Source organism: Chiroxiphia lanceolata, chromosome 3 (assembly GCF_009829145.1).
Source record: "Chiroxiphia lanceolata isolate bChiLan1 chromosome 3, bChiLan1.pri, whole genome shotgun sequence".
Taxonomy (NCBI): Eukaryota; Metazoa; Chordata; class Aves; order Passeriformes; family Pipridae; genus Chiroxiphia; species Chiroxiphia lanceolata.
In genome coordinates this window covers 19,296,628-19,318,407 of record NC_045639.1, presented here as the reverse complement: position 1 = coordinate 19,318,407, position 21,780 = coordinate 19,296,628, and the positions used below count along the sequence as shown (strand labels likewise).

The following is a 21,780-nucleotide window of genomic DNA, read 5'->3' as shown; positions in this document are numbered from 1 at the left end:
AGTCAACCTGCACCACAGTTAACATGCACGTGGCTTCATGCTATCAAGATGAAGAAGTTGCCAAGCTTGGGGAAAATGAAACAAAATAACAGTTCAGTGACATCTCTTACTCCAAGTCTGTCTTTTGGAAGAAATATACATTACTTAGAGGAAGAAGGATACCTAGACTCAAATGCTGAAGTAGATTACAAAGCACAGTGAATTGGAAATACACCGTGTTTCATGCGAGCACCCGAAGCAGTGTTTAATTGTGGCACAAGATTTACATGGCACACAAGGCTTATAATGGATTCTGGTATGAGACAAATTTAATCTGGTAGTTTATTAAACACAACAAAATAAAACAAAACCAACAACAACAACAAAAACCAACCAAACAAAACAAAACAAAAACCCACAAAAACAAACAAACAAAAACCCCCAAACAAAAACAAACAAACAAACAAGCAAACACCACAAAAAAACCAAACAAAAAAAAACCAACAAAACCCAAGCTACCTGAATCCTGTAACCCACAGCACATACACCTGTCAGAATGCACCACAGTCACCCTTGTGTTTGTACACTTACAGGACAGATAACCCAAGCAGCATTTGATAACATACAGTCTTAAGAAACTACACAAAAGAACCTACCTGGATCTGAGGTTTTAGCTTTGAGTAGAGCATTTAATTTCTTCACCAGATGCATATCCTTTGCTCGCTCACTCTTTTTATCACTGAAGGACAAGAATTTTAATTGTATGAGTGAAGAGAATTAAAGGGAATGATTCAAAAGGTTTGTATTTTTTTTTTAATTATTTACGCTATTTTAAGGTAACATCACATTAATGAAAATCAAGTTAATACATACAAATCAATTGGACTATTACAGAGTACTATTCAACTTGAAAACTAAAAACAGAATTGCTCTCTCTAAATAAAATACTGTTTCCAAAACCAAAAATGAAATTAATTTAGTTATATAGGGCTCAGAATGTCCTTACCTCAGTGCTAAATGGAAAGGTACATGGACAGTTTTCACACTTCCAGAGACTGGATCAACAAGGCATATCTGGTAAGTCTGGGGCTGCCATCCCTGACTGGTCACATTGTTTAGACCCATTATTTTATAACCAGGATACAACAACCTGAAACGAACAAAATATGGCCTTTAAAGAGAAGAACAAAATTATCAACCTTCCCCTTTCATTCACTAGATAAAAAGGCAACAAGTTTTACAAAGCTCAGGTTTAACAATGGCTAAACATGTTCTTCAGGAAAGACTGTAGAGTGATAAAATATGACAAAGTCCCCTTCTATAAAACAACACCAAGCTGCATTCAGTAGAAACACTGTGGGCAGCACAAAAGGTGCCTGCCAGCACTGCTGGCACTTCTACCATATCCCCACATCACTTTACCACCTGTTTCTTACCTACAATATTTCCCCACATTGAAGGCTCCAACCCGAGGCCCTTGCTGAGTGCTCCACACTTCCAGAATGCCTCTCCTTGGGGCATAGATCACAAGGAACTGAGCTACCCTGCTTGGACCCTGTGCATTTCCAAAAGGAGAAGAATCCATCTTCTCACTTTCCCTCTCCTGAAGGTCCTCTACAGTCTGTATCCAACCAACTTCTGCATCTCTGTATCCTTGGTAAGAGAAGATAGAAGTTCATTAGTATACACCAATTTATACACTGCATAACCTATTAAATAGGATAAGTTTTTATTCATATGTTTTCATCATTAAAATGCCTTTTTATGGAGACAAAAATACTCATCTTCTCTCTCTGCCACATAAAATCATCCTAGACAAGAAAGGCAGAGACGTTATCATGACATCACTGAACCATGTAATGGTTTAGCAAGTAGAACTCAAGACTCCAAACCACAAGTGAAATACTAATGTATAAACCAAGTTTATAACAAGATATATTATACTGAGAAGGTTGACAAGTATTCACAACTCAATTCATGACAAAAGGTATGATCCAAAACATTTAATTTAGCAGACAGTTTTGCTTAGAAAAGGAAAAGAGGAAGCTACTTCACATCTCAACAACCTCACTGGGGAAAGGCTGGCAAATTCTAAATATGTATCCAACTATCAAATAAACCTTGGGACTCTAACAGTACTACCTAGATAACGTGAAGCTCTCAGTAACAAAGAAAAAACACCAGAAAATATCAGAAAGCATAGATTATAACTAATAAGCTTCAAAATATAAGAGAAAAATGCCCAGGGGAAACATGATTACTCCAGCTATTACACTGTCAGTATGTCACTGAAGTAGCTACTATATTCATGACCACTAATCTTCTGAATTGGTTATGTGGAAGAGAGAGAAAAGAGCTAGAGATTTTCCACCTATTCTTAAAACTTATTTTCCACCTCATAAAAAGCTTCAAAATTGTGATTCTACAGAGGAATTAAAAATTGTAGTGGCATTAGATATAATCAAAATTTGAGAGCACTATTTTACAAAGAGCCCTCAATTTAGAAGAGATTGAGGGCTCCCTTCTTGCTCAATCTAACAAGCTGTATACCTTCTTACCCATTTTTCGAAACGTTTACTTTCTCAGTAGAATTAAAGAGGGTACTAGAGCTTATCAAAAGAAAGACTTTGGACAACAGAGCTAAAGCTCTTCTAAAAAATTGTTATGTTAAAACCTTTCTCTTGAGAAACAGTCTATGAACATAAAAAATTAAGAAAAATCTATATAATACAAACAGAAACAGACCAGATTTTAACTGTAGGCCACATAAGTATTTCAGGAATTTACAATAATACCCTTATAGACTTTATATTACGCCTGACTTGGGTTTGTAATAACGCAATCTATCAAAATTCTTGACATTTAAAGTCTGAACATTAAGAAGCCACAGTGTTTTGAAGAATATTATTTGCTATGCTAATATACCCCATCATACCTTTCCACATGCGAACCGCGAGTCCTCTTGTAACATCCAGTAAAATAACCCTTCCAAATTCATCTGTTACTGCTGCTAAAGTGTTACACGGGGAAAGACATATTCTTTCACCATGGCGACGGGAATCTGGAAGTCCAAACCTAAAAAATATAAACAATAAGCAAGCAAAACCACTAGATACCTCTTTTTCTTCAGAAATAGTTAACAGATTTTCTTATAAGGACTAAGATTTCTTTTGTTAAGGTAACGTAAGGTACGGGTAAAATTAAGAGAAAATTATGAAAAAAGTTCTTGTGTTGCCTACCAGGATATATTATAGATCTGTCTAAGTCCTACTGAAAAATCAAAGTTCAGAAACTAGGATAAGTGATGGTCTCGTCATGTGTCAGGCAAGGATCTCAGAGCACTGGGTTATTTTATATGCCCTCTCTTATTGCTGAAGAATCTTGAGAATACTTAAAAAAAAACAAGGGAGAACCATCAGGAATTAATTTAGTCTTTTATCAGATTTCTTGACAACATTAGGTTACAGTCTGTTGTTCCCATTCTCCTCTCTCCACAATCAACAGGGGAACAGGATACCTGCTAGTTTTTGTGAGGGGCATTAAACTATCATAATCAGCAAATATTTCATGTGGCTTCTTTGAAGCACTTTGGTGATAAACTTCAGGAGTGATATTTGTGTGCTTATACTGTCATTAAACTGTGCACACTGTTCTGGTACAGTAGCAATGAGCCCATGCATCGGAAGTGAAAGATATGAGAAATTATTTGTCCAGAACAATGAACTGAAATGAAACAAAGTTTAAAACAAATGACCTGCAAACTATCATCACTGCTTAAAGTCAAGAAAAATAAACATATTCATCAATTATTCACTTTTCAAAAATCATTCAAATACATAAAAACATACAAAATCTAAAGCAACTGAGACTGAAAAAAGCCAACTTACCTCACTGCCAAGGGGGTTGCAGGTTCCACTTTTGGTTTCTGTTTTTGGACAGGTTCTTCTTCATGTTTACTCTTCCAACCAAGCCAGCCACTTGCAATAGAAAAACACATAAGCAGAATTATACCAGTGGTCCTAAAAATCCTCAAACTATTATGCAGCTATTACTAAAACAAGCAAAAAAAGGTAATTTATTACCTGGCAGCATTAAACAATGCTGAAGTCAGTTTACTTGCAACTGCTAAGGCAACATGAGACAGCAGTGGCTGTGAACTACCCTGAAAGAAAGGAATAACGTGCTTAGAAAGTCAAGAAACAGTCAGCTGCGAGCCACCCTGAAATGAAGGAACAAAGCCTTTAGAAAGCCAAGAAATAGTTCTTACACTGAACTCAACTGCAGAATAGTTTTTCAGGCCTCCTATGGACTTTCAGCTCAGAAAGCATAGCTTTAAGACTCTGCAAAATTTTAATTCATTGCCCCCAGAAAAGCCATTCTGACATCTCTTTACCATTTCAAAATCCTCCTGCAAGTCACTTGGTAGCTCAGTATGTTTGTCTGCAACAGAAGTTAAAAAAACCCTGTGTATGATTTATCATGGAGAGTTAGCTGGTGCATGGCTTTGGCATCCTTGCAAATATCAATATAAGCAGTTTTTTCATAAACATATTGGAAAAGTAAGTACAAAAATCGAAAGTTGATTGATCCTGATAAGGACAGCACACACATAGGGTCTGAATGTACAAGACACAGCTACACCGACATCCTTTTCCTCCAATACAACAGAAGATGGTGTAAATGTGCCACAGGTTAAGCATAAATTTCAGTTTTCTTCTACAAGAAATCACTACAGTATACTCAGGCCATGTGTGTACATGATCAAAGGTCAAAGACCTCAAAAAATTCTTCAGATGCATGTTTACACAATATCAACTTAATTTTTAAAAAAAATTTAAGTCACTTAATTGGCAATAAAGTAAAAATTTTTTAACAATTAAGTTACTTGACTATCACATTCATTTTAGGATAGAAAATAAAAATTCTCATTAGCAGACATTACTATCATATCCACTCCAAATCATTCCAGTTTTAGAAGATCAAGAAGGGGAAATGTCAGCATAAAATGAGCATAAGAATACTTCAGAAATACTCATACAGGAAAAAGAAGGATCAATTATTCAAAGTTTCAGCAAGTCAGCTTTGTAGTACATACCTCCAGGGCAAAAAAGAAACCAGTGAAAGGATTGGCTCCAACAGTAACATACTGAGACATAGCAGGTGGGCTGTTTTTTATGGTTGCATTATATCCTCCTATATTGGAGGCAGTCTTCATTTGATCAAAAGGACACAGTGTCATGATGCCTAACAAAAACATTAAAGTGAATGTCTTATACTTCCAGAACAAAGGCATGCAATTGCTATAGAAGCCTAAATACATTCCTGCCTTCTGGACTGACCAGTCAACATTCAGGGGGAAGGGTGGAGAAACAGCTTTAACCACAGAAATTCCAAAGAATGCATCAGAAATAACCTAATGTACTTAGGTTAATTATGAAGCACAGTTCATTTGTTCAGGGGGGGAAAAAAATAAAAAAAAATCAGGAGAGTTTAGCAGCAAAAATACATGTACCAAATTCACTTCAGCTGTTTTGATAGCAGCCTTCTGACCTCTTACCTGCTTTTGTAGAAAGCATGGAAGAGAAATGAAGCTTACTGTCCCTCAGATCTGCCTCTCTGACAAGAACCTAGGCTGAGGGGTAAAAGTCTTTGAGAGCCTAAAAGTCAATTTGAATTTTTTGGAAAGGAACAATCTCAAATTTTATTTTCTTTGTGTGCTAGACTCAGGAAAGGCCCCTACCACTCTTAACCTGCCTGCCAGATGGTTCTTTGACCTCACAGAAATGGTAATAAATGCATCTGATCTAGTTTCTCTCAGTTGCTTCTTACCAAACAACAAAAGGACAAGACAGTTACAACTGTAACATCCTTTCTCCCCTCAAGTGGAGAAGGAAGGCTCAATCAGACTAGAAAAGAAAGTGAAATGTATTTTTGATAATGGTTAATGAGATCATTCACTATGACAGCCTTTTCCCACTATTTATTTCTATCCAACCAGTACCACTAAGTGCTCTCAACCCAAATTTAACAGTATGAAAGCATTAATTTCATTTATTTAAATACTTGAAATTAAACAGAAATGCTTACCAATACTAGCATGGTCAACAATCGTATCCACATCTTGCAAACCCCATTTCTTATAAGCTAATGGTGGAGGCTGAACATTCTCATTGCCAGATGCTGCAGCTGACAAAAGTTGACAAAACACAAAAAAATTTCTACTGAGTCAAAGACAAAGGAATAGCATAACAGAGGGGGGAAAACCCTGATGCAATCTGAAGTCAAAAAATAACCTAGTTTTAAATTCACATGCATTTAAACACCTCCTGAGCGAAAATGGCCTTTTGAAATATTTGCCTCCATGAAATTAAAATATTTTAAAAAATAACTGAATAGAACTGCATGTGATATTCCATCACAACTACATCTCATACTTGCAGAGAGCTTTGTTTCATGAGTTATTTATGGTATAATATTCTGTACAATTTTAAAAAGCAACTACAATTTATTTCTGTGGTCTGGGCATGTTTAAGTGCAAACTCCTCTGCCCAAGTACTTGCAAAGTCAGCACATTCATTAGATGTGTAACAGTGAGCAGTAAGAACAGTGGTAAAACTAAATGAATGATTGAAACTTTCAAAATACCTATTACCACAAGCACTGATGATCAAGAATGAAGGAAGATATGGCACTCCAGCTGCAGATATTGCAAAAAGCTGTAAGTGCTTCTCTGCAAATGGTGATCTCTCACTGAAAGAGTAGAGTGTGTCTTGGTTATTAAAGTAGATGGGTGGCTATTTCTCATTACAGTCTGTTTTCTTTTGCATTTGTTGCATGATTCACAGAATATCAGGTTTTAAATTTCTGATTTTCAAGAGTTTTGTCTTCTCTCATATTTTCATGGAAGCACTACCTTTTCATTAAGAAGGACACGCATTATTAGATAGACCCAGGGAACAATTTAGCAGGGCAGATCAGGATCTGAGAAGGGCTAAAACTAGATGTCTAGAGAAGAATGTTAGAATAAGGACATATATTTGATGCTTCCTCTAAAACAGTTTCTGAAGACAAAAAGAATCAAGCTCTAAGCACTCAGTAACCTCCACAGCTTTCTTCACTAATTTGGTAGTTTCCCTCTGAGCTCAAGCGTGCCTTTAGCATCCACATCAACCTCAGGCAAAGAATTCCACAATCTACCTCACACTGCATAAACATGCCTACTTTTTATCTTCCATTTACTATCACCTAGCTTCATTTCATGCCACTTTGCCCTGAACTGAAAGAAAAAGGGAACAATCCATTCCTACTGGCCATCCCCACGTGATTCAGAGAAGAGCTGTTTCACCACAGCCACGTTTCTCAGTTCTTTATCACTCATCCCTTCTAGACAAGACTCAAGCCTTAGTTTAAGGGTGTTGCTGCCCAAACAGTTCAGGACAGCTGTCAAGCTGGCTGATCCATTGTGTTTCCCACCCACGTTCACCCTCATGATTGTCTGCTGATGTGACTTGCTGGAGGGGAAACAAGAATCTCACAAATTTGAAGTTCAATGACAACAATCATCAGGAAATTCAGGAGAACAATTCAGCAACAGCACTTGTTTAAGGATTTATCATGCAAAATTGTAACAGCACCATACCTGTGCCATCTACCACACTGTACTGTCACATAGTTCTCCTCTCATGCTTGAAAACTGACCTTGTTTCCAAACTAGAGCATGAACAGGGACTGTACTAAAGGAACAGGATCAAAGTCTGCACAATCAAACCAGGTATCCAAAGCTCTTAGACATGAACACAAAGAGCAGTGACCTTTACTGAAATCATCACAGCATTATCACTTCCAATAAAGTCCTTACTGGGAAGAAGAGCATTCCACTGACAATGAAATCAGCACCATGACATGCTAAGAAGCACCTTAGCAGTTTGCTGTGGGTTAATGTCAGCGGGCAGCTAAGCATCACACAGTCACTTGTTCACTTCCTCCTATGGGGATGAGGAAGAGAGTCAGAAGAACAAAAGGGAGAACACTTGTGAGCTGAGATAAAGACAGCATGCAAATAAAGCAAAATAATTAATTTTCTTCACTACTTCCCATCAGCAAACAGGTATTTAGCCATTTCCAGGAAAGCAGGGCTTCATCACGCATAACAGTTACTTGGGAAGTTAAATGCTATAGCCCTGAAGGTTCTCCCTTTCTCCTTCTCTTCTCCCAGCTCTTATCATCTGACACATCATCATACACTACAGTATATCTCTTTGGTCATTTGGGGTCAGCTGTCCCAGCTGTGTCCCCTCCCAGTTTCTGTGAAGCTCACCGTCAGGGCAGTGCGAGAAACAAAAAAAGCCTTGACACTGTGTAAGTGCTGCTCTGCCATAGCTAAAACATTGGTATGCTACCAGTGCTGTTTTCATCACAAATTCAAAACTCAGCCCCGCACAAGCAACTAAAAAGAACATTAACTCTATCCCAGCCAGAAACAGTGTACAGTGTTATGGTGAGCAGGTACAAGGCAGTCAATACTACTCGGACAACTCTTTTGGTAAAGGACGAAATTTTCCTGTATGCAGTAGGTGTCAATAGTAGATGGACAAGCAAGGAAGACCTAAATTCCACCTTGATTTGATATTTAACCTAAGTAAACTTCATATACCATAAGGTACTATTCACAGAGTCAAAAATAAACCCCTCCCCTTAAACGTACCTCTTGCTACCTGATTGCGACACGCACGAAGGGACTGAAAGAGGCTAAAACCATCAATTGTCACAATTGCTGCTGGGTACAAAATACTTAGCTCTTCATTCTGTGGAAAAAATAAGAGAACAGAGACAAAAAATAGATCACTGTTATTGTTGGAAGAGCTTATTTTCTGATATTTTATACTATTAACTACACAGAGATGAGGATTACATCCAGAGAGTTAATATCTAACAAACCACAGGCAACAGACTAAGGGCAAAACTACTGGAAGTCAGTATTAAACTGTCCAAAAAATTATTTAGGCACATAGTTTTATATTTTTATCTTCTTTTAATAACTTGTTTGCTTAATATACTTTACGGCGTTTACGGAAGTAAACGCCTAAGTTACAGCAGCTTGTGAAGGCCACAGAAAAACAGGTTCTTCTAGAATGTAAGAGCCAAATTCTGAAAGTGGAGTAGCCACTGAATTACCACTTGGGCACTTAGATGCTAATCTGCTGATACAAACTGAAGACTCAAATTCCTTAATGCTTCTGTATTTTAAAACTGATCCCAAAAACATCACGCTAAGTCACATGAGCATTTGTACAAAGCAAACTTGGAAATTTCTGTAACTTCATTAATTTTCTGCATAAAGCAAGCCAATTCAGCCAAGGGCAAAAGAAAGCTGCATTCTTTACTAAATAGCCTGAGCTCTGCAGAACCTTCTCTGCAGGAAATACTCAGAATTACATGCAGGTTCCTAGCCCTATAAATATTTTTTAATTTTCAGCCATCTTCTCTGTGAAATAATTAAGATAAGTTCTTATGAATGAGTACAAATAGCTCTTGGCACCTGTCACGTAACATTTGCTCCCTCCATCAATGCATTATTGTACTTTGTGCTCACAGATGAATAAACAGAAAACGAATGAAGGATTCTTTTGCAAGGCTATTACAGAGAAAAATACTCCAAAAAATAAAGACATTCTGAATCCTCAAACTATACAGGCATGAATACTTCATAGAACAAGAAGTCGAGAGTCTCTTGTTCTAAGGAACTGTCCATCCCATCAAAAACTGGTAAAGGACACAGAGGATTCACAGAGAAGACTCCCTTCCATACCCCATAACACTGCCACTTCGCTTTTGAAATAATCTGACAAAACCTGTTCTGTGACACCAGGATGTCTGGGAATTTCATAGGTTCTGCACTTTAGCTGTAGGACAGGATCTTCATTCAAAAGCTGTGCAAGAAGCAGTACTCCGCTCTAGGAGAGAAAGAATAATAAGCATGAACGTTTCTGCCCCTTTTCCTTAGGGAAGGCAAAAAGCACTGTCTGCAGAAACAAAAGTTTAAAATACACAGATGTTTATGACACCATCTTGCTCGTGGCCTGCCATGCTGGGGAACATACCTCGGTGTAAAAACGAACGTAGCCAGAGGTGAAGCCAACCACAATGCAGGTCCAGTCAGGGCGGCCTGTGGAACTCCTGTTTCACAAAGACAGACTGGAAGTTAAAAACTGTTCTAAGCTATCCGGGTATAAAAGTGTAACGTAAAGAGACGAGTGATGCATATACATGTCAGTCCTTACCTCTTCTGACTTGCCAGTGGAATACACAGTACACTACTCACACATTCACTAGAAACAGAAAGATAAAATTAATGAGGTTTTCTCCAGTTTTGTAATTTTGCTCTACACAAGAGATCTTGCCAAGTCAGCGTTTTAATTATTTAATAATATATTAATGCAGCACATCATATGTATTCATAGTAAGAAGCAAAAAAAAAGTCCATTTTAAAGCCATTTTCAATTACAAGTTCAAGAATGCCCAAGTAGATTGCTTGAGTGCTAATTACACCTTGCTAATGATGTCTTTCGTAAATCATAGAGTGATTATTCTGTCAGTCCTGTTCAGTAGATTCCAGTTAAATTTCAGGTACCTAAGGGTAAATAACTTTTTCTGATCTATAACAATATACCAAGAATAACCACTTTAAAAAAAAAAAATTCAACGGAACCATACTTATCAAAATAAATTTTTTTAATACATTATGCAATTAGGTAGACTTTATATCCACTGCATTTCACTGCCTTATAATTTGAGAGCATCAGAAGAACTAATATGATCTTCCCAGATAATGCAATAACCAAGCATGCTCAGTGCACGACAGGCAAAGCATGCAGAAGGCAAGCAGATTTACTTGTTACCATGGTATAAACTTTTACACTGTCTGGGGAAACAGAAGTAGTACAGAGGTTTTATGAAACAACATATACATTCAAGATGACACCCCAAACAGCACTTAAAGCATAAATGCCCACATTACTGTTTATTATTTGCATTTCAGGTCACTTCCAATCCCCAAGGATAAACAGGCTATACAATTAGAGAAAGCTTTCTAAATGCAAGTTTGAGATGAGTTGCAATTCCATTACATCCTCAAAGCAACATTATTTATCTTGGTGAAATCTCATCTACCAATAGCAAAGCTTAGCCACCACAGAACATTGTAGGTAACTTTAAGGAAAGAAAAAAAACAAACAAAATTAACCAAAAAAAGTCAAGTCTTCTGACAATCTGACAGTAATTGACATATTTACACTTCCACAGAACAATAAATAAAAATAAATCAAAATGTAGTGAATATAACTGCACTTATCTATAGAGAGCTACCTGTTCTGAATGGAAGTGTCCCTCAGGGCTGTAACAGCAGCGAAAAACAAACTCTCAAACAGAATTTCTTTTCTTTTCTTTTTTTTTTTTTAACAAAAGATGTCAGGGTAATTGCAGCGGTAGCACAGGAGGAGAAAACCCACAAATTCAAAGATGCACATACATAACAGTTCAAATGTGTAGCAGCAGCAGTTTTATAAAAGGGTTATGATTTTTACAGATTGGAGAGAAGCTGATTAAGTCAACACCTCCTGCAGCACAACAGAGGGTTGAAGCCAATAGGGAGCACATTCAAAGGCAAACAGCAACTCAAGGCTGCAAACTTAATAACAAAGTGCAAAATCTTCTTCCATATGGAGATTCAAGTAAGGGTCTTTCTGGTTGTTTGAAGAGAGATTGAGCAAAAATATTGTATAAATGCCAAACACATGATCAAAGCAAATTTTCCAATGACTTACAGCCCAAACCCATTTCTTGATCAGAGAGATGACTTTAAAATTCCTTGAGGTTTTGAAAATGAAGAGAAGTATTTCTAAAACAACTTCACACATTTCCATTTGCAACACCCCCAACAAAATTTCTTCTCTACTATAAAAGTAGATTTTTCAAAAAGGATACTCTTTTTTTCTCCTACTAGGACAAGAACTTACAGAAAGTATGATAACCCAGATTTATTAAAATGCCTAAAGTATACACAAATACACTGATCTGCACAGAGAACATTTCTTCTAATTTGTATGAGCCTGTCCTGAGACATCACACAATGCATGAGTGACCTTTGCACACAGTGTTTCTGATCACCCAGGTTACTTTACGTCGGTTTCCAACAATAAAATACATAAGACCACTAATGCACTCAGACAAAAAAAAAAAAAAAAGAAAAAAAAAGCACAAGTACCAAGCATTTTACTAATGCTAAACATGAAAAAAGCATTTTAATCACAGCTGCATTTCAACACCTACCCTTCTTCAACATTCAGAGAGCCACTCCAGCCAACAGCATATTGCATTTCCTCTTTCCCCTTGTCACTGTGCTTCCATTTAGCTGCCATTAAGAATAAAGACACCATCCATAAAACTGTAATGTTTTGCATCTCACAATCCTTCTCTTCTGTACAATACATCCTACCACACTTAGATTAAGTACCAGTTACAGACCCTGAAAATCATAAAAGCAACAAGACATTCTTAATGACTTTTCTAAAGAACCTGACACATGGGGACACTTCTGCCACTGTGTGGTACAGCTGCCACTGTGCAGTTCAGCAGAGGCAGTTCTCCAGCAAAGTGAGTTGAATCACTTCTTTGTGCTTGATGCAATAAGAACGTTATAAGTAGTACTGCTATCTTTTCATTTTTGGTGACAAATTAGCAACTAGTCTACATCAGGCTTGGAACACACAACTTTGCAGGGAATGACAACGCAGCGTGACAACTCCATGCAATCTGCCCAATTATGCAACTCTGAGCTTCAACAGCCAGTTTTTTGGTTTAATATTCCCCTTACCAGGAGGTTTCTCTTCATCATGCTCACGTGCCACCAAATGCAGCTGTTAATAGCACCAGCACCCCAGACAATAGCACGTATGTAAACAGCAGCTGGAGGTACCTTTAAAAGTTCCCAGAGCCCTACTTTGGAGTGAAATATAAAGCCACCCATTATTCAACATGGAGAAGAATTTTCTATCAAAGGTGGAAATCTCAAAAGCAATTCACAATAATATTCTCTCCTCCAAGTGACACTGGTTCAGGTGGGTCATGTTTTCCAAGGGAAAATTAAAATAAGGTCAAGTATTTCTTAATGGCTAAAACTAACACAAAAGTTTTGTTTTTCTTATTGAGCAAAATTAATGTCAATATCTTTAAACATCTCAAACAACTGGGTAGTTATAGTGCAAATGAATTATACATGATAAAAAAGTTCTTGGTCAAAATATAGCTGAGAGGCAAAACCAAATCAACTTACTTGCCAATCAATACCTAGAAAATGCATGATGTAAATTATAAAACACTCCAAAATTCTTGAAGTCATGACTTGGTCATAAGCAGATGGGGGTGGGGGAAACAAATCTTGCCCTGGTTCCTATAAAGTGCACTAGAACACATAGTTAGCAGCAGGTATACTTACGCACTAGAAAGACTGCTTTCTGTTCATTAGCTATTACCATCAGGTCATTTGTTGGTGACAAGGACAACACACAGTCCTGAAGCCAGTAATTTCTCTGGTTCTTGGAATTAGATTCCTCTTCTTCCTACAGGTAAAGCTTTAGTCAATGTATGCAATAATTTTTAAACACAGAAGAACTTGCAAGACTCATGACAACAATTTGGCTTGCCCTCCATAGCAGCACTAAATGGACTATTATTTATCATGTCACACAACTCCACCTTGCATGAAAAGTCACGAGAAAAGCATCAGCCCTGCACTAATTCTGTGTGTTTACAAAGCAGAAAACAAAGAAGTATTCATCACTAGCTCTACTCCTCAAAATCTTCTCCTTTCAAAGAGACGTGAGGAGAACGAGATCTAAAGTTTTACAGTTATTGATTAAAGACAGGAGAGAATCTCTTGAGTTATTCTCATTACAATCCATACTCAAAATGAACAATTTATCCAAGCTCACACACTGACCAGCATTAAGTAAACACATGCACATAGGAAGAAGGTAATTAAGGTGCTATTCACACTAAGGCCTCATGGTAACATGCAACAGGTATCAGGTGCCTTTCCACAAAGTAACTTCACAATGAAACAAATCCCAACCAAGTGGTGCCAAGTTTTAATGCTATAATGATGAGTAAGTAAAAACTTAGATACCATCCTCATGTATAAAAGCAAAAAAATTGCATCTTTTTTCCTTGGAGTAACAAGCCAAATATTTGCTCATAGTAGCTCCTGCTAACCACAGTTCAAAGGCAGGCAGTAACAGGTTTTGAGTGAAGTGCTACAAGGTCTCAGAGTTGATCCTTAGATCCATCCTCTTACCCGATACCACACACCCCATTTCCATAGCCACACATTCAATCCTATGTCCTTCTCTGTCTCCAAAAAACATTACTCCATCCTCTTGCATTTCAAAGCAGCTATGCACAAATAAAAACCCCAACAACTTCAGTGCAATCATTTTCTGATCTGTACTGTTTATTCTCTATTATAATAAAGTTGCACCTGCTTGAAAACATACAAATTTACTCCCAGCAGAAAAATGAACACCAAACAGTAAGAATAATTTGCATATCATGCTCTTAATCAGCTATTCATTGTATTTAGTTCCTTTCATAAGGTTGTACCATAAAAATGGTCACTGTGCACAGAGTAATACCCTGTATATGCATCATAAAGTCTACATTAGCACACTTCAAACATTCTGCTAACTACCTTTGTTCACACTCTCAATTTGTGCAAGAGGAGAACCTATTTTCATGTCATTTTTGTCTGCTGATGTATGTCAAGTTCTATAGCAACAATTACTCCCTATTTACTGGCATTTTTCAAGACTTTACAAAAAGGCAGTGAAGTTGACTGAGATACTCATGACAACTTTAACTCCTCCTGACAGAGATAAATGTATTATGTGCAAAAACACACAAGCAAAAACCATGTACTAATTTTTAATGGCATGATTTTCAAATTGAGGAAAAAGAAACAGAAATGAAAGGTTTGTTGAAAGATTTAAAGGAATTAAAATTGTATTTCAGACAGAAAATTTAAAGTTATCTGTAAACATAAACAAAGAACTTGAAATCTAAAGACATAAAACACGGCCACCTCATATTAGTGACAAAAATAAGCTGAGGGTTAAAACAAGAAAAGCACTGAACTTGTCAAAACAAATTCCTCAAAAGTGAAAACCAGAATGATTAAAATCAGCATTGAAGAAAAGACATCAACATCATCATTCGTACAACACAGCTAATCAGTTCCACAAAAGAACACCTTATGGAAAAAAACCCCAAAACTTTTTTCCACTTTCAATACCTTCTCAGAAGTTATGTTCCATGAAAGAGATACTTGTCAGGGGACAAGCAATTCCAAGAAACAATTACTTTTTTTGCCAACCATAATACAAATTAAGATTTAAAGGCCTTAACAAGGGAATTCATTGTTACATTATACTAATAATTCTCAACTCTGTGCTAGACTCACGCAGTCATTTTTCTGTGTGTTCAGACAGAGACTCACATATTTATATGCTCCTACCCAGAACAACCTGTTTGTTGTGTATGACAGCAAACTCCTTCTGAAGAGTTTGACCTGGAATCACTAGTGACTTTAGAGAAAAACATGTAAGTAGAGGATGTAGTGTTCAGCAGGAAGGGTGTGAACTACCCGTTGGAAGAGTGTGACAATTAAAGAGCAGAAATTTAAACAATTTCAATTTAGCAGCACCTGCTGCTTCTATCAAATTACAACATGAAGTAGAAAAAACAAGCATTTGTTCTCCTCATTCAGAAAGTTATACACATTACAGCACATCTAACAAAGATGTGGCCTGAGAAACACACTCATTTCATGGCAATTGTAGAGGAGTTGAGTAACAATCCTATTTAAAACTTTTTATACTCTTGTCATTCCCAACATCAGTGTCAGCGATTCATCCCTGAGCGACACCATGCTCAACTTGTCACCTCAGCTGAAATATCTGTTTCCCTGCTGAAATAAGCAATCACAAGGATACTGCCCAACTCCTTAGGCATAATTCCTGCCCACTGACATGATGACAGCAGATAAGAGCATTTTGTTAGCACAGTGAGGTCTGGATTCCTCAGTCTACCCCATGAGCTCTTAGAGGGATTTAATCAAACAGTTCTGTTGAGATGACTCATTCAGCTGCAAAGGATTTCTACAAAGACAGCTTCTTTAACATCTCAAGTCAGCTGGTAGCTAGAAGTCTCAGTCTTACAAACAATTCACAGACAAGCCATGCTGCTCTTAGCTGAACTAGTTGGGCAGAAGAATGTTTTCCCCCTTTAAAGAGCAACTATGCTGTTCCACATATGTAGCTTAATCCCTCCTGTGACACCATTCACATATGACAACATAAAAAGAGTATTACATGATCTTTAGGAAGATGTCTGTGCCAGCGGTTCCTGATTGAGTAGCTTTTGATTTTTATTAATTCATGAGAGATTATTACAACTTCACTGCCATGCCCCACTGTCTCTGGCTAGCTATAGGACAAAAGAGATGTCCCCAGCTGCAGCAGCACAGAAAGATGTGTGTATACTCTACTGAGAAAAAAGCCACAGAATACAAGAATATCACAATAGGTAACATCCAAGCTATATTTAGAAACAATTACAGGAGCAAGGGACAAAAAAGCAGTCACACTTAAAACACAGGTCGAGATGCTTCTTGCCTAGGTGATAGCTATATAGCAGAAAAAAAAAATAAATCACACACACAAACCTGTGGAACAGTTTCTAGAATAGGCAAGTTAGCAATGAAAACTCATTTAGATGAACTTACAGGTTCTTGTAACTCTGCTTCATTCCAGGCTCCCCAGCCGCCATCTTCCCAGCTTGTTGATTTGCCTGCTTTAAGGGAAAAAAGACTTGTAACATGCATACAGCATAGGCAAAAACCAAACCAAACCAAAACAAATCACAATTAAGATGATTGCTGGTGGTCATTTTTCTTTCCCCACCAATGCATTATAACTCTGTTTATAGCAGATACTAAATGAGTCCTACAGAAAGAACCATGAAGTGGTACAAAGGGCTGTCTTATTTCTCTGTATTTTATTTACTTCCATTTCTGACACTTACAGCAAACAGTGCTTGGGACAACACATCACTGATCCTTCAACAGGGCCTTTCTGCACTTTACTAAAAAAATTATTCAATTAAATTTGTGCTTTCTCAATTTTCAGATTTTTCAAGAGACCCAAGATCTATTTGTAGTTTTATGTTGTAAGCTGAAGTGAAGAGTGAGGGCAAAGGGGAAGCCTAAGTGTTCACTTGGCAAAAACCCTCTCCAGCAGGTACAGAGACCTAAAGCCTCATTGAAAAATCTAAGCTTTAGCTTGATTTATCTAATTTCTACTACTCCAAAGACAAGAAGAGCCCCATCTTGTACATATTAGGCAGCTACAAAAGGAGAAGGGACAACAGGCTCCCTCCAACCCCTCAGAAGTTTATGTATATGCCCCCAGATGCTTTACTAAGAGAACCTGTAACGCGCTACAAGAACCACAAATGTACCATTTCATGAGAGATAGTATTTCTATACTTAAGTATAGTACTTTCCTTTTCATAATGTGGATTTTCATTTGGTTTAAGTCAATTACAGGACCAGCCAACAGCAACATAAGTTCATTTTACAAGGGAATGATTGTACACAGAAATTCATCTGTGACCACAAAACATCTGAGCCCAGAATAATGCAGATCCTACCACCAAAGCAAAGCAAAAACTCAAGGTATGGCCTCTGAGGAGAAAACAAGCACAAGATCCTTGGCTATTCAAGTCTTAGCAAGACAACACAGGAAAATTAATCAGTTTCAATTATGTCATTCAGAAACCTCAGAAATGACAACCTTACAAAATACCTCAAACACTTGAGAAAAGAGATTCATAGAGACAGGTCAACTTCTCAGTTGTCTTACAAGAGTGAATGTAGAAGCCTTATAAAAAATCTGAATTTTTTTCACCTAAAAATACAGAACTTGATGTGAATTTAACAGCCACTGGCATTTAGTAGTAGTAGATATACAATTCTCAAACACCACCATTATTGGGACCCTCAATAAATCAACAAGCATCACTGTAGTCGAGTAGAAAGGCCACGGACTGACTTCCATCCAGCTTGCACTATGGAAGCAGTAACACCAATAAGACTTCAAGAGTTTTCCAAGGATTTCTTTCAAGTTTTTCCATCAACTGTTGTCATGGCTAATTTGACCTTAAGAAGTTTAAATATGCCTCAAATTAGTTTAAATTTAGTTTTAAGCAAGCAAGATTTTACCATTTTGGATGGTCAAACAGTACAGACAAAAAGGCTTGTATCAAGGCCACTCCAATCTTATTTGGTTTAAAAACTCTAGTTCCTTTACCACCAAGCAAGGAAAAACAAAACAGTGTACAGTAGAATGAAACAGAAATCTGGTTTTTGTCTTTTATAGGCAGATTTTAAAACTTTTGTATGACTAATGAAGACAAAAATCTTTGAAAAAATCTTTGGAAAAAATATTTTAGCTTAAGAAACAAACTTTCTACCAATGCTGTTGAGAACAGCAAGACAGTATTTCACAAGACTGCAGAAGACAAAATGCCCACTCCATGAATAATCTTTGTAAAATTAAAAGGTCTGTATCATTTACAAAATGGATGAGTCAGACAGTTTTACTGCATCATCATCAATACAGATATAACAGCATGGTTATTTCAGGCATAGCTATATAAGCAACAAGTTTCCAAGGGTCACGGTCTCATCCTGTACTTGAGGTTGAAAATTTTCCAGCGTAAAAATATAAACATACAAATGAGAATTATGGCAGATACTGTTGAATATAAACCACAAGAAGAAAACAGTAGCTAACTTCAATGTTTAGTTTTAAGATACCTAATAAAACTCTACTAGTGTTTGCATTTTATTATCTCAGACAGTAACAAAATCTCCTTCCTATAAAACTCACGAGGGAAAGAAATCTGTCAGCGTGCCACAGTCCAGAGAGAAACACAACCATATCCAAGGAACACAGTCAGGGACCAATGCTGGCCCTATGGCACAGAGCAGACCAACATTCCCGAGAAACATCAGCCACTTCAGTTCTGAGACTGAACACCCACAACAGCAAACTTCATCTGCGAGAACTCTGGCTGCCTCTTTGAGAACAGCTGCACTTTCATGGTTGTTGTCATCTTCCTTAGGTGATACTAAGTCAGCCAAAAAAGATGGAAAAATTACATAATGGTGAGTCACCATTCTACTGACAAAACTGCAGAGATCTTTTGGAGCTGTGACCTGCTCTGCAAAGCCAGCACCTCCTCCAGCTTACCAGGGTTTACAAGTTTCCTCCTTCATGTCCATCCTCCACATCAGATAGATTGCCCCTGCATGCACTTTCATATGTATTTCTCAAGCCTTTGCATCCAGTCTTTCCATATACTGTTTCTTTTTTTAAGAAGAAATGAAATTACAACTGATTTCTTACTCATGTTATTTAGATACCTCACCTATGCAATGGCTACTGAAGCAAGGTATTAAACAATAGACAACCATCTCTGGAACAATGGACAGAGAGGCACAGAGGACACACTGTCATTCAGGAACTCAAAGCACACAGTTATTCACCTGTGCCAATGAATTACAAAATATTCCATGGACACTGTCAGCTTGCAGAGACTTTCCCATCCACCAGCAATTGATAAGGTCAGTCAAGTGAGAGATGGCACGGGGTCCAAGTTCTGATACAATGAAGATTAAGAAATACCCCTTTAGTAACATTACAGATCTGAACTAGCAATTGTGGAATGTAATGCATTATCTAGAAATCAATACCTAAACAAGCCCTAAACAATTCTTCACTTGCAACATGTCTATTTTTCCAGTTTCCCACTGGGAAAAAAAAAAAAAAATTAAAAAAATTAAACTTTCCTGCACAAATCTGTATTTCCATTTCATCTCTACCTCTTACTAGTAGTAAATGTCTTATAAACAGTTCTCCCTACTGGGATAAAGCAGCAGCAATATTCCAGATTTTGCTTTACTGCAGAGATTGTAAAAATAAAAGTCCATTCTATTTGGTCTACAAGAACCACTTAATCCTTTAAAGCATACAGCATTAAAACTCCATTAGCACATTTGAAACTTCACAGTCGGTTTACACACTGCACATGTGCAACACTGATGTTAATCCAGAAGAAAATGCATTTCAAGCATGTTTATCATAAACTTAATACCCACAAGAACAATTTCTACTGATAGGCATGTTTTGCTTAAAAGACAAGGACAGAGGAGAGATAAACAATAGCAACAGATCTAGACCAATGAGGTCTAACTGGCATTTTACAGGTCAAACTCAAGATGAAAGATGATTTTACTCAGTCTAATATTTTCTCCCCAGATTACAGAATATATATCTGAACACAGAAAATTGCCACTGTCCTCCCTTCCAGAGCAAGAAGGGATCTGGGGCAGGCAGCAGAAGCCTTTTCCTCCTGCCCTCACATCTATGTTCCAGCTCTACAGAGTAGGTTATCAGAGGACGTGCTTGGACACATGCAATTAAAAGTGTGTAGTTTGTTGGATTTATGATCTTCCAGTTTGTTTCCCATCCATGCTTTAAGAATATAAAAAACCAATAGGTAATAGCTCAAGAAAAGATTGCTTAAGTGCAAGAGTTGCAGATTTTTTTGTTCTATGTACATTTACTACAATTCTGATACTGTTGCATTGCATAATTAATGAAGAAATAGAAACAGTTTCTCTTCAGGCCAAGGAATTTTAGAAATAGTTTAGAATCTTCTTGCTGTTCAGTAATCACAGGCTGTTTATTCCCAAACCTCCTCCACTGTGGGGACTGACAAATATATTAGGCTATTTTGCCTCTTTTGAGACTAGTATTACATTTGTTTTCTCTTATCACTTCAGATATTCGTAATTGGAAAAAAAACCCAAACCACTCAAACTAAGTTAGCTCTCTAATCTCAAAAAGAACCACTTGAGTACTTTTTCCTCTTTAAGGTGGTCAGGCAGAGTGAGTATTCTTATGATATTTTATGTGAAAACTGAAAGAAAGGAATCTTAAATGTACATAATACCATCTGGAGAGGGAGGATCTGATTAATGAGGCAATAGAAAAGATCTTGTCACAACAGTCTAATATAGGAATATACCAAATTCAATAAGATTGATACAGAAACAGTTAAGAACAACTCTATTGCTAAATGCAATCTAGAATTTGACTTTGTAATGTAATTTTTTCTTTGTAACCTCGTTGGCAACTCAGAAATAAAAAGCCTGGCCTTCCATATTTCTCAATTAAATTAGCTGATCCAGATAAGGCCAAGCGTACAAGCACAACTCCAAACACACTGTTTAGAGGAAATAGGCTGAAGAGCACGATGGTGTCAATGTAACAGGGCAGGATTTTGGAAAAGAGTTTCTCTGACAGGCTTAAGTCATCATTTCTACCATAAAAAGAAGCAGCAAAGTGATGCCTCATAACTCTGAGCAACCCCCCAAATCAGGGAGTCAATTTTTTTCTTCCCCTGAATAAGCACAGAGTCACTATCATAGATACAGGTAGCATTGCTTAGGAATCCCCAAGGTCAAGTTTGGTTTTGCTGGCTTTTTTCCTTATTCATTTCATTTAGGTAATGGGAGATAAAAACACCTGGGAACGAAAAACATCAAGAAAGTACTGATTTTTTTTCTTTTGCCTTAACACCTCCAAATCATATCTAGCAGCAGTCCTACCTGGCTATGTCACT

At 37.2% G+C, this 21,780-nt stretch overlaps 1 protein-coding gene across 3 annotated transcripts in view; it reads right to left on the bottom strand.

Moving 5' to 3' along the window:
* RAB3GAP2 (RAB3 GTPase activating non-catalytic protein subunit 2) overlaps window positions 1–21,780 on the bottom strand; it is a 45,111-nt gene that overhangs the window by 18,813 nt on the left and 4,518 nt on the right. Inside the window, exons 2-16 of one of the 3 annotated variants that reach the window (XM_032682177.1) lie at window positions 16,814–16,878; window positions 13,472–13,595; window positions 12,307–12,388; window positions 10,260–10,307; window positions 10,080–10,155; window positions 9,831–9,932; window positions 8,684–8,783; window positions 6,067–6,165; window positions 5,075–5,223; window positions 4,062–4,141; window positions 3,867–3,956; window positions 2,915–3,054; window positions 1,416–1,632; window positions 986–1,129; window positions 636–718 (exon numbers count right to left, since the gene is read on the bottom strand). In XM_032682177.1, the coding sequence (XP_032538068.1) occupies window positions 636–718; window positions 986–1,129; window positions 1,416–1,632; window positions 2,915–3,054; window positions 3,867–3,956; window positions 4,062–4,141; window positions 5,075–5,223; window positions 6,067–6,165; window positions 8,684–8,783; window positions 9,831–9,932; window positions 10,080–10,155; window positions 10,260–10,307; window positions 12,307–12,388; window positions 13,472–13,595; window positions 16,814–16,878 (1,599 nt within the window). Of the gene's footprint in view, window positions 1–635; window positions 719–985; window positions 1,130–1,415; window positions 1,633–2,914; window positions 3,055–3,866; window positions 3,957–4,061; window positions 4,142–5,074; window positions 5,224–6,066; window positions 6,166–8,683; window positions 8,784–9,830; window positions 9,933–10,079; window positions 10,156–10,259; window positions 10,308–12,306; window positions 12,389–13,471; window positions 13,596–16,813; window positions 16,882–21,780 lie in introns of all 3 variants that reach the window. The other 2 variants (XM_032682178.1, XM_032682179.1) reach the window with 2 other exon arrangements.